Genomic DNA, 12500 nt, shown 5'->3' with positions numbered 1-12500 from the left:
CAGTAGTACCCCAGAATCCTGCAGTTTTCAGAATAGTCCCCCTCTTGCCAGGAGAAAGGGGGATAAGAACTTGGTAGTGACTGAATCTGATGCTAGGGATGAGGATGAGCATCCTGAAGGCTAACTACAGAACAGGGATCATGCTCCATTCAGTCTGTTGATGTGATGATGTAAATAAGATTCTATGATTTTATGAAATATGCCATCACCCGGGCAAGCTCAGGCAGCGTGAGGACTCATAACATGCATCTGGTACTGCTGTGAATCCCAGCTAACAAAATGCAAAGCCTGTGTGGCTGTTGGATTGCCTGGGTAAAGTTCCAGTCCAGACTGAGAAACACCAGTAACCACCTTTTTTTAAGGTGGAGAGGTAAACACAACCATGTCCCTTGGCAGAAGCTGGGGTGCCCAAAGCATCTAGCCAAAACCAGAGGGGCAATGGTAGGAAGAAACAGTCACAACCCTGTTGGGAGGGTCTGTTCCTGGAGTCAGACATGAGTAGGGATGCATGCACAGCCTTACATGAAGGGGAACAGAAGTGCAGGGTGCCATATGGCTCAGAACTGCCAGACGTGCCCTCAACATGATGAAAGGACCTGCCTGTAATTGCCTGACCAGTTTTTCCACTGCATGAAAAGTACTCCTGTGGGAGATAAGCTTTTGCTGATACAGTTTCCAGGCAGGCTCCAGGAAATCCAGTGAACTGTGTCAGGAAGAGGAAGGACTTGCCCTGCTTCACCGTGACACCCAGGGAAGTGAAAACTTTACGTGCTGTCTCTATGTCTTGAAGGACTTGCATCTTCAGTGATCCCTTTAGCAGCCAGTTCCCCAATGAAGACTGGAATGACTTGAACTGAAATCAAATCTTCAAAGAAGTCTCTCAAGTATCACATGACACTTGTGGGCAAAGTCATAACCCAATGGCATTTCAGATGAGACTGCCTGAGTTTAAGCACCCTGCAAGTCAAATGCTGCTCAGGTGACTGAGCAGACTGATTTCTAGGATGCCCTGGCTCCAAGATCCCTTGGGATATTAGAAAGAGCCCAAATATATAAGATTACATCCCTTTGGAGGTGTGTGTGATGCCTGGCCTTCGTGCATCACAGTGAAACCTCTTACTGGTGGTTTTGTATGTGACTCCAATCCAAACTAATTGAAATCAAGAGAGATGACAGATTATTTAAATAATTTTAGGGAGAAGAAAAAGTTGCATTAAAATAAGGAATAAATGAAATAAAAAATGAGCAAAAGCAGGCAGAGATGACAGTGCATCGGTGTGCAATGCTGTTCCTTCACAGCGGCAGCAATACCAACAAAATCCAGTACAGATTTAACAAAGTAAATTACATAAAAGAAGAGGGAAAGGTACCAATAAATCAGGGGTACAACACATTCTTTTCTAAATGCTTTAGCAACATAACAACGCATCAGAGGAGCCAAGCTGGTGAAAGAGCTACAATACACCCTATTCCTCCAGGCTGCAGGAGGGTGAAGAGGGGAGTGCGGCCAACACGGACTGTGAGCACACACCCAGCATGTATGGACAGACAGATGCACGCTTGGAGGAGAATGCTGGATTCCCTTCTGAGCCACATTAGTGTCGGGACTCCCAACAGGCTGTCTGCCAAGGGGGATAATTAAGCTAAATAAAAATACACAACAGTAACAGCTCCACAAATGAGGATAATTTAATTACCACATTCGATATAGGAGACCCACTTCCCATGAGTTTTCCACTGTGACCAGAAAGGAGACAATAGCAACAGAATGTGCTGCAGAAAGGAAGATTCATTTACTAAGAAGAGGCTTTTCTATTAAGGTCTGCATATTAAACAACATCCCAGCTTTCCATAATTGTGCCATAATCTTGCCATAAAATTCAATCAAAGCAACAGCTTGTGAATGTCCAAAAATCAATGGAACCGTATGAGAAATGATTGCAGATGTAACACTGGAATTTATTTCAATGCTCAGTCCATGGTGGTGGTAAGAAACATCTACGTAGCAGGAAAGCAGATGTCCTACAGACCTCTTAGGGAAGAGCTCCTCTCTCTCAAATTCAGAGGAAACACAAACACAGTTCACTTAATACTAACCATTTGTTTGGTTTTGGGAAAAAGAGGTAATTTCTATTAACTCAGCCTCCTAAAAATGAAATAGGTGGTAAACTAAACAGGGGACAGTCTCATCTGGAATCCCAACCCAGTAGCACAGTTTCACTGAGTTGAGTTTAAAAAGGCAAGAGCTGCAGATTTGCTTTATTCATTAGTGATGAAACTCAACAGAAAGCAAGAGCTAACACGGCAGGGCTTCTGGAGAGCTTTATACACTGAGTAATGCACCTCTGGAGTGCTTGTCTGTTAAGCGAGAGAGAAAGGGAAACACTTTTCCTCCCCTCCTCTCTCTAGTGAAAACACTTAGTGGACAGCACAGGCTCAGTTCTTTTCAAAGCAGTTCAGTGAGTGTATCCACTCAATTATTTAAAACAGTTGAGTAATTGAAGTCCTGTCAGCTCAGAAAAACATCTCTCTTGTGAAGCTGCTGCACAAAACCATTTCTGTGCAGGCGGTCACAGTAGTACTAGTTTTTATTTTATTTATTTCCACATTCTCCAAGTTGGAGCCATTGGTGAGGGATGATGCTGCATGCCCCTGTCTGCAGGTTTTCCCACAGGGTAAAAACTCACTAGAAGGAAGGAGAGAGGTGGGGACACCTTGGGAGCTTTTTTGGACGTGGCAGGCTTATATGTGGGCTGTGCTGGCTTATGGCTACATAAATCCTTACAGAAATGTCTCAGGTGCGTGCTGGAGATAAATATTACAATAGTAGGCATATGGGAAAATAGATTCAAGCAGCCAGGAAAGTCCAAGCATGGAACAGGACTGAACAGAATGTCCTCTTGGTACAGACCCTCTAGATAAGCTCCTTTAGCAGGGGCTAGGAGATCAGAAGGTTACCACGTCTGCCTTCCACAGATTCTAATGCAGAGAGAAAAACCACTGCAGGGTACATAAAGATCACTAGTTGTTTCTTTCCTAGTCCCAAACCACAGAGAGAATCACAGCTCCAATGCACACACTCACTAGCACCACTGCTTTATTCCACAGGTGCCCCGCACTCTGTCCTGTCCAAAAATATTCATTTTGCCTTGTCAGGGGTTGCAGGACACAGAACAAGAACAACCAGCTCAACGAGTCAAGCCCTGGACACGTGCACACCCATCTAACCTAACCACTTGAAAACCAATGTTTGTTCCTTTCTTTTTCCTGTAATGGCTTTGTGGGACAGTTTTCAAGCAGTTTACAAGAAACAGCTACCAAGGCAAATGAATTACATAAAGCAGATGCTGATAGTGCTGAGTTTTAACATCTTTGTTAACTGTCTCACCTTAATGGATACTTCTCGCCAGGGTCCCTTCCCAGGTGGAAAAGCAGTGGCAGGGTAGTGTGCTCCTCCTGTGTGTGTGTTGTCACTCCAGAGACATTCTGCCCAGGACAGAAATCGATGCCCTGCAGTGAAGACGAGAGAGGTCATCAAGGGTGAAGCAAAGGAGGGAACAAAATTACAGCTGATGCCACTTTCTTCAGCACCTTGTTCCAATATACCCACAAAATCCAGAATTATTTTAAACCAAGAATCCACTCCAGTCTGCAAAATGGATTCTGATCTGATGGGGCAAAAGAAGGTTGGCATTGCACTGGCAGAGAAGCTGAAGCAGGCCTTACATTCTTGCCTTATAAAAAAAGTACTCTGTGAAATACTCATTAAAATGAAAAGGCAAAACACAAAGAGGTGAAACCATTTAATCGTAAAAACTCTGTACATGGAAAGAATCTTCTCTCTTTGGTTTCTTACGGCTTCAAAATACACAGGGAGGGCTGGATCACTCAGCAGTTCTGAAGAGAAAGCAGCAGTCCCAGGGGAAGCATCCAGCCAGAGAAGCATCACCCTGACAGGCAACAGGACCTGCTGGCCTCCCTAACAGCTCAGCTTGCCAGCACCTGACACCATTCCTGACAGATCTCTTACACTGAATAAGGATGCAAATTTGATAAATTTTAAAGAGTTGGGTGCATTTGTTGATCCCATTCATAGCAAACTAATATGGTTTAAGCCAACAACTAACTCTATCCCAGCCGAATCCAAGACCCAAGGTAGTATAGAGGCACTCACCTGGGAATGACAATGGGGCTGAAAGAACTGTATTAAGTCTGGAGATGTTCCTGTCACTAACATTCAAGTCTATGGGGTCTGAAAATGAGATTTTCCAGCAAGTCCAGAGCAATGAGTTTTCTGCTCTGCCCTTGCCAGGCTGCATCTCCCAAAGCCTGGCCAGTTATTAGCCAGGTGTGGAGCTCCCTAATCCCTACAGCTGGCCTGCAATCCTGAGGGCTAACAGAACCTATTTAAACCCTGGGAATAGCAAAAAATGCAAAGCACTAATTTCACTAAACAGCAAATAAAGCAGGGGGCCCCATAGACCAGAAAGAACTTGCACCAAATGGACTTGTTAAAGCTCAGTTTTACATTTCCAGCTAACACGCTGCGCTCCTTACAATACCTCAAAATGCCCCGAGACACGGACAGAGACATGGAGAGAAGGTAAATGGGAATGTTTCAATGGAGGTGGGAAAGCAACTGTAGGATTTGCTTATAAACCAAACAAACTGAAAAGGCTCTCTACAGATGTTGGTGGGATTTGATTGGCAAACAATTTTCTAAAAATATCCTGTGTTTTTAATGGGCAGCTGGTCAGTGGAGCAGTTAATATTCTGCTTTTCAATAAAGCAAGAAGTTTAGAAGCCCATGAAATCCCATTTATCTGCACAGAGCTATAGATTCCTGAATCACTGACTGGAAAAATAAGAGAGTTGCTTGATAGGTTGTAGTGGCCCACCAATAATGGACTTTAAATGGATACAAAAATGATTGACCTTTCCACCTTGTGACACCACAGGCCTCTGAAACACACAGTGGAAAATAGATTATTTTTTCCCCTCAAAAGGAACAGTTAATGAAAAGGTATCAAAGCCTACACAACATTCAGATTATAATTTGGATGCAAATCAAACAAGCAATTTAATTAAGAGCCTGCTAATTGGTACAATGCTCTTTGGCTGCAAATGCTTTAGTTTGAAAGAAGATTTTAGTCTCTTGGGTATTTGTTTGTACATTGCTCTATGTACATTTTATCTTTTGTTTCCTATGAAATCCCTGTAGCTGAGGCTCCTGAACACAGCCCAGAGAATCCCAGGAAAGGAAGTGCAACAACTTGCCTGATGCCACTAGCCAAAAGCTATCTGTCTTTCTAACATAAGCACCCAATGCCCTCTTCAAAGGTACTGGGGGAAAAAATAAATAGAAAAAATAAAATCATGTCATTTTACAGCACTGATAAATAACCCTCGTAAAATGTGGCAGAAAGAACCCCTAAATTTCTACTTTCAAGTTTATCTCCACAAATAAAATCGACTATTATTATTTTTATGTACTCTGTGACTGCCAATATTCAACCTACAGAGAGCCGAAGATATTTTCTACGTGATCCTCAACAAATGAGCAAAAAATAAGAGGTAAAATTATATCCTCACAGCCCTGATCAAGGCATTGTCCTGCATCTAAGTAATACAATACAGATACAGCTAGAGTTGTCTGCTCTTCTGTCCCTTTCATAGAAAAGAGTATTTAACTTACAAATCACAACTCTGTTTAATTCTGTTTTGTAAATCAAAGCATTTTCAGTTCTCAGGATGGAAAGAGAAAAATCAGCTATCCCAGCAAACTGTAAGTCTGGGACCCCTAAGTCTGGATTGCTTTCCTTTTCTGGAGCAAAACCAGTATGAATTAAATCTGCTTGAGATTCGAGAATTAACGACAAGACAACCCACACTCTGACGCATCTGGATGATGCCTGTGGTTGCTTGGAAAGAGTGCAAATTTGGTCACGTGTGGTACTGGGAGCTGGGGCAGAATGACATCACAAGACTCCTTGTGTGCCTTGTATGGGAGATAAGGAGCTGCCCTCCAGCAATGCTACCCCTAGGCTGCAGGGCAACAGGCCTGGTGAGGAAGGAGACTCTCTTCTAGGTGATAATATTAAATCATGTCACCATTTTGGATCATTTCTTGCTTTTCATTAAACAAAACTATTTTTCGAGGTTTGCGCTGGTAAAAGCCTGAGCTGACAACATGTGCCATGGACTCCAAGAACACTGTAGGCTTTAACAATAAATGCAAATGTGCCAGGTTCTCAGCTGGAGCAAAAGCCACGTCATTCCATGGGCTGCAGAGGAGCTCACCACATTTATGCTGACAAGGGACCGGCTTCAGCTGTCCAGCACTGCCGACAAGATGGCAACTTCACCCGAAAATGAAGCTATGTTGTCAGAGAAGAGCAAAGAGATTTCTGTGCCTGCCCTCCCCATCAGGATAACAAACCCCAAACCAACTACTACTTCATCTGCTGTTATTTCCTTTAAGCTATTTATTTGTCAGATTGTTAATAACAATATGCAGGGGATCAATAGCCAGTTAAAGCACGTTCCTTGTATTTTACTCTGCACACAATCCAACGTAATTTGCATCTTTACATGTAACACTGATCAAACAAAGTAGAAAGGTCATTCCCTGTATTTAAGCAAATTCTTGGCACTTTTCTCCTCAATTATAAAAGCATGAAAGCCAAACCAGAAGATCCTATCTAGAGCAACTGTGTGCCTTCTAAGGGAGCCCATAAAGGAGCATCAGATGGCAACCAGAAATAGCTCACCCGGACTCTTCCACAGGCACAGGATTTTGCACCACTGTGCAGACCTGGTTGCTGTAGGAGAGATTCCAGCAATCCCCCACATATCCTGCACATCAGGTAAACCTTTCAGCGAGCACGTCTTTCTGCCCTTCTCCCCAGCAATCAGGTAACCTGGATTGTTTTTCCGTCCCTAAGACCTAGCAGCTATTGGTTGCACAGCTTATGCTTTAATTTCCAGAGCAAATGGACCACAGATGCTATGTCAATATAGACATGAGACAAATACAGCCGGTTGCCAGTTTGGGCTCTCGGCCAAGTGATGGAATCACCACTTGTGTTAACGTAAGCCCTCTGGCAATTCGTCACCCTGGCGCTATCCCAGATCCCTCCGACTTCACAGGCGGCTGCAGATTTTGATAGCGGTGCAGCAAATCTGGAGCCTGTCTCCTGGTCATGTCTCCTCATTCCGCCACACAAAACCCAGAGCAGCAAAACTGTATTAATATTAGAAGAATAGAACAGCGGTTAATTAAAGCCAGGAGTCTTGTTGCTTGCTGTTTGCCATAGTGTGGGTAAGTGGCTGTTCCCTCTCCTGGTGATTCCCAGCCTTCCAAACTGGGGCTCTGAATGTGACTGCCAAGCTTCAACCCTGTTGAACAAAAATTGCTTCTAATGTGTTAACTGTCTGGAAGAGACCCCAGAAGATGGGCAGACCAGCAAGCTTCCAGCAGCTCTCAAGCAGAAGCGATCAATGGCTAGCTCATATGCTCAGAGGACCACAATCAAATGTCATTATTTGTAAGGTTCTACTTGACTTCACATCCCCCTTGTAGAAAAGGCTTTATCGATCCCTTCACGTTGAGGAGAGGAGCAATCAGACAGGCTGCAGCAGGAATAACCCCTTTGGCATTTTACATTAAAACAATAGGGTCTTCTGGCAAGCACCCACACCAATCATTTAAAGACACTGGAGCTCTCTTGGAAAGCCACTGAAGACTACTAACAAGATACTGAAGTGACAGCAGAAAGGTTGGTGTTATCAGCCACTCTCCAATGAACCAAAGGGCCTTTTCCACATTTTTTTCTTAATTATTTTTTTCCCTTCTTGCATCACTGCTCTTAGAGGGCACAAGAACTATTCTCTGCTGGACAGTCTCTGTGGCAGGTAGAGAGAAGGAAATTTCCTTTCTCTTGTTAGCTCATACTCCTGGCTCTGCTACATAGCATTAAATTAGGCAATTCCTGAAGGACTTGCTAGCACTCAGATAAATCCATAAAGAATACCCATTTCTCCCCCTTCAGACTTTTTCTTCCAAACAAGGAAGATGAAATGTACCTCTCAATCCTGTGGGCCAAATAACTATAGAAGCACCAAGTCTGCATGCATCATTTGTCATGCACTTGGCAATGCAGTTCAAATTTGGTAATGAACAAGCATGACGTAAAGGCTAATAGGATAGATGATGAGAGCACCAGAGAACAGCACTTTACAGGAGACTGCCAGTAAAAGTCCTGCGTGTTATGGTGTACAAGAGAGGGATCTCCCAGGTTTATCTTTAGTTCTCACTTCTGCTCCCACACACAACACATGTGGCTATTTTTATCTCTGCTGATTTTTGATACAAGAAGTGGTCAATGATGGTGGAAATGATTACAGACTGATATCCACCCATCCTAGAGCAACAGGGACTCAGCCCTTGTGCAGGGGGAAGATTTCTCTCCCTCTACCATACTATTTTAAAATCTTTTCCTGTTTAAAATTATAAACACATTTTTTTCAAGTACAGTTTCCTTTCGTTTACCTCTGTCCCACGTATAACCTCCTGAATATCAAGAGATGTCCAAATACGTAAACACGAGCCAGCTATATGGAAGGAGTTGGAAGCCAGCTAAACAGACCCAAATGAGCATCCTATGCAATCTATGGAAAAATGTCCCACAGAGAGCCTACTCTCACTGGCTTCTTTTGAGGGAGCCTTTCCCTTTTGCCTTCAAGAAAGCAACCAGTCAAGAAGGCAAGTTACCCACATAATCAAGTTAAGCCAGCAGAAAAGACAGCATCAAGGTATCCCCCAGCACTGAGAAAGACAACAAGCAACAAGATTTTATTATGGGATTCAGATTAGAATAAGAATTGCCTGGGGAGTTAAAAAGAAACAAACAATAGGAAGAGCAGAACAGCACACTTCATCTTTGATGAATTTTAATCCCAGGCCGTAAGGTAGAGGATGCAGACCAGTAAGGGCACATTAATGTCATGGGAGCCTGAGACAACTGTTAAACCTGTTTACTGCTGGCATGGGATATTTCCAGATATTCCAAGTGCCATATGGAGAGAAGCATTCATATCCCTGTTCTGCTTTCCTAGGCTTTGCTTTCTGTAAGCTGTGTCTCTCTGGTACATTTTTATTCGTGTATACATATTTTATTACTTAACTAACTTATGCTGCCTTTAAACACATACATAGTATTCCAGTTTAAAGGCCAAAATTGCACCCAGTTTTTTCTAGCTAATTCTGAAAGACACTGGTAGTCTTAACCAGACCCAGGACAAGCACCAATTTCACATTTTCCAGTATCAGCATGAAAATGTGGTCCTGTCTGCTTTAATGGTATAATTTCATCTAAAGTCAAACAGAAATGCACAGAGTGCAAATTAAAAACACAGCAAGATTTCTTTATCAATGATTTCCCACACTGCCAATTAACAAGGGAATTTTGGAAGCGAAAGGAGTTTTGGCTAAAACATGCCATGTATCTGTCAAAATAGTGAGATACTCAACTACCCATAAAACAAACCTCTTAAAAATTGGCAGGCAGCTGTTTTGACACATCAGGCCAACTTCAGATCTCTTTCAAATGGATGCCATGCCAACGAGATACATTTGCTTATTCCAGGTCTGAGTTCAGGCCTTCAGGCATAGAGAGTTTTATATTTGAAAGTTTAATAAATCATCACGCTGGATTCACAATAAGGTGAGGACTCATGCTAAACATAATACAATTAACAAGGCCTCATTAGCTGCAGTTCTACTGGGATCAGAAATCAAAGTTATTGAAAAGCAAACCTGCCAACAGTCAGAATTCCTAATGCCACAGACATGCATGAATTTAAATAAATATGTTTTTCAAATGAAATTAGCAAACAAATTGGCCTTTTGGATTCTGGCAGGGCGACTGTAGTCCAATATCAATACAGCTGAGCACACCAGTCACTGAAAGAGGCGACTGTATTGTGAGATTACAAAACTCCTAAAACAGGACTCAGAACTGTGGAACTGTTCTGCATTCTGATTTATTTCTATTTTTAAACTTGCAAGGCTTGTAATTAATGGCTCAAGGACATGAGGAGAGTTGGAGCAAATTTTAGCCTCGGCTTCCTCTGCATGTTGTTAATGGCTAGTCAGTCCAGTAATGTGCTCCAATTTTACCCACATCAACCACATGTGATACAAGCTGCAGGAAAGCAAGTGAATTTTTAATCATGTCTCTAATGTACAGTATAATTGCTGACTTTTATCAGACAGTAGTTAAACAAAGACTTAGAAAGAAATAAATATTCCTTAATTGCACAACTGCCATTGCTCACAGTAGGAAAGCCTTTGAAATGAGTAACTGGTCCCCATTCTGATTCTATTATCATGGTTACACACATATTCAGACATGTACAAATAAGTTTAGATCAGCATAGACATTTATTTATTTCCCAGCTAGGTATGTAAGCGTGTGTATGTGCTTGTATTCCAATGGAGAACAGTTATTCATGTGTGACATTATCTCCCATGCACATGGTAAACGCATGCCTCTGAGCCCATCCATGCACCTATACACACGTACACAAGCTCCCAGTCTCTTGCACAGAGGGAAAATCCTCCATGCCGTGCCACATGTGATATATGGGTTTTACTCACATACTAACCTAGACAAATACATTATCTCATGTTAGCTGCGTAAAATTAGCATTGAGACAGAGTGCGTGATGCATTTCTAGAGCCAACTTTCCTTCTTACTCCATGTAAAACAGAAACTTTGACTCCTACAGCATTTCAGTCTTAAAAAAACAAATGCACATATTTACAGCCCTGAATGTAAATGACTCCCTTGGAGCTGATGTTTCCTTCTACCCTCAGGACATCCCAGTGAAAGAAACCATGCACTTTTATATCCACAAATGTCATCAGCACTTACTTCTGCACCTGTGATGCCTTGAGGACCCACCACAAGTTAAAAAAAAAACAAAAAAAACAAAGACATAAAAAAAATAAATCATACAAACAATCCCTCCCCAATACCAGCCGGCTGTCAAAATCGCTGAGAGCTGTGCCATAATGCATTTAGTTCATGTCTAAAGGTATAATCAGCAAGGCACATGTGTGAACCTGCCATTCAAGGAATGCCCCAGAGTTCAGTACCCAAGTCTGAGGCAAGAAGGATACAAAAGAAGAAAAATAACAGTGCTTAGCATCCAATTGTGAGAAGATCAGCCAGGAAATTACAAAAGCTGTGCCTATTCAGCAAATAAACTGTAAAACATCTTATAGTGTGATATGGGTTTGCAAAGGTGCTGATAACAGATTAAACACATGTACTCCACTGTTTTCAACAACTGCTGTTCTTTCCACTGTGTGGTTCCTGCGGCTTTCCTTTTCCCTTTCAGGACAGAAAACCAGCAAAACCACTCCTATTCCATTTAAACAGTTCAGAGCACTAGGCCTTTTATACTAGAAATGGTGAGATACATGATCAGTTCAACACTGGACTCCAAACTTTGTAAGGGCACATACAAAAGCTCGGGATTCAGCAGGGAAAGCAGCTTAATATTAAGGGGCATTAAGTGCTGATAAAAGGGACCACCCCTCTGAACAACTCAGGCTTTGCTCGTCTTCCTTTGCTTGTCTCTGATTTCGACAGAGGGGTGCTATGACATCAGTCTCCTTAGATTTTGTAGCAAACATGGTAGCTCTTAAGAGGCTGTGAATAAAAGCCTGGCTTGCAAGTGCACAGTGACATTTCCCAATGTAAAATTGTGCCTTAAAGGGTTATTTCTCCCCAGGAGAACCAATGAGACCAGGGTGCAGGTCTTTGTCCTGTTACCTTGCTATACTCCTCCCAGGAGTTGCTCCAGGTCCAGTAGTGAGCCTTGTAAAGCCCAACTCTCACTGCCATCATCTCGTTGCCACGATAATAGAATATAGGCCTGAAAAAATAGAATAAGGGCCTGAGAAAATAGAATATGGGCCTGAGAAGGAGAGCAGAGCTGCATGAGAAACACCAGTGCCACAGCAGCCTCGGTGATAAGGCAGACAAACACTTTAATGGCGTCTGACTTCCGCTCCGGCTATCAGTCAGAAACAGGCTGCCTCCTAATAGTCTCCTCTGCAAGGTTTTCAATTAACATTTCTTAGAGTGTTCATCAAGTTGAGAGCTCACACAGTGCAAGAATGAAACATTATACAGCTTGGCTGCCAGTGATTGTTAATCCTTGAACTATCAGACCCTGTTATTTCCTATAGAGCGTGCCGATTTAAACACCAAATGTCTCAGGAGCAGCGTGTGTGTGTGCCAGAGAGAAACAGGGATTCACAGACGCTGTGATGCTCAGTCTCCTCCTTACACAGCACCAAGCTATGTGCTGTTAGTGTCATGTGGAGAGGGTGGCCAGGGAGGACACCAGATGCTGGCCTGTTCTGGATGACATCTCAGAAAAAATCCATATAGAAAAACCTGGCAGCCAGACACGCTTTATTTTTA

At 42.7% G+C, this 12500-nt stretch overlaps 1 protein-coding gene across 2 annotated transcripts in view; it reads right to left on the bottom strand.

Annotated features, from left to right (window-relative positions):
• Positions 1-12500, bottom strand: part of GALNS (galactosamine (N-acetyl)-6-sulfatase) — a 48129-nt gene that overhangs the window by 14026 nt on the left and 21603 nt on the right. For both annotated transcript variants that reach the window (XM_065661675.1, XM_065661676.1), the window contains exons 11-12: positions 11844-11946; positions 3389-3510 (exon numbers count right to left, since the gene is read on the bottom strand). In XM_065661675.1, the coding sequence (XP_065517747.1) occupies positions 3389-3510; positions 11844-11946 (225 nt within the window). The remainder of the gene's footprint in view (positions 1-3388; positions 3511-11843; positions 11947-12500) is intronic.

Source organism: Lathamus discolor, chromosome Z (genome assembly GCF_037157495.1).
Source record: "Lathamus discolor isolate bLatDis1 chromosome Z, bLatDis1.hap1, whole genome shotgun sequence".
In the NCBI taxonomy this organism is placed as follows: Eukaryota; Metazoa; Chordata; class Aves; order Psittaciformes; family Psittacidae; genus Lathamus; species Lathamus discolor.
This window is presented reverse-complemented; position numbering and strand designations above follow the sequence as displayed.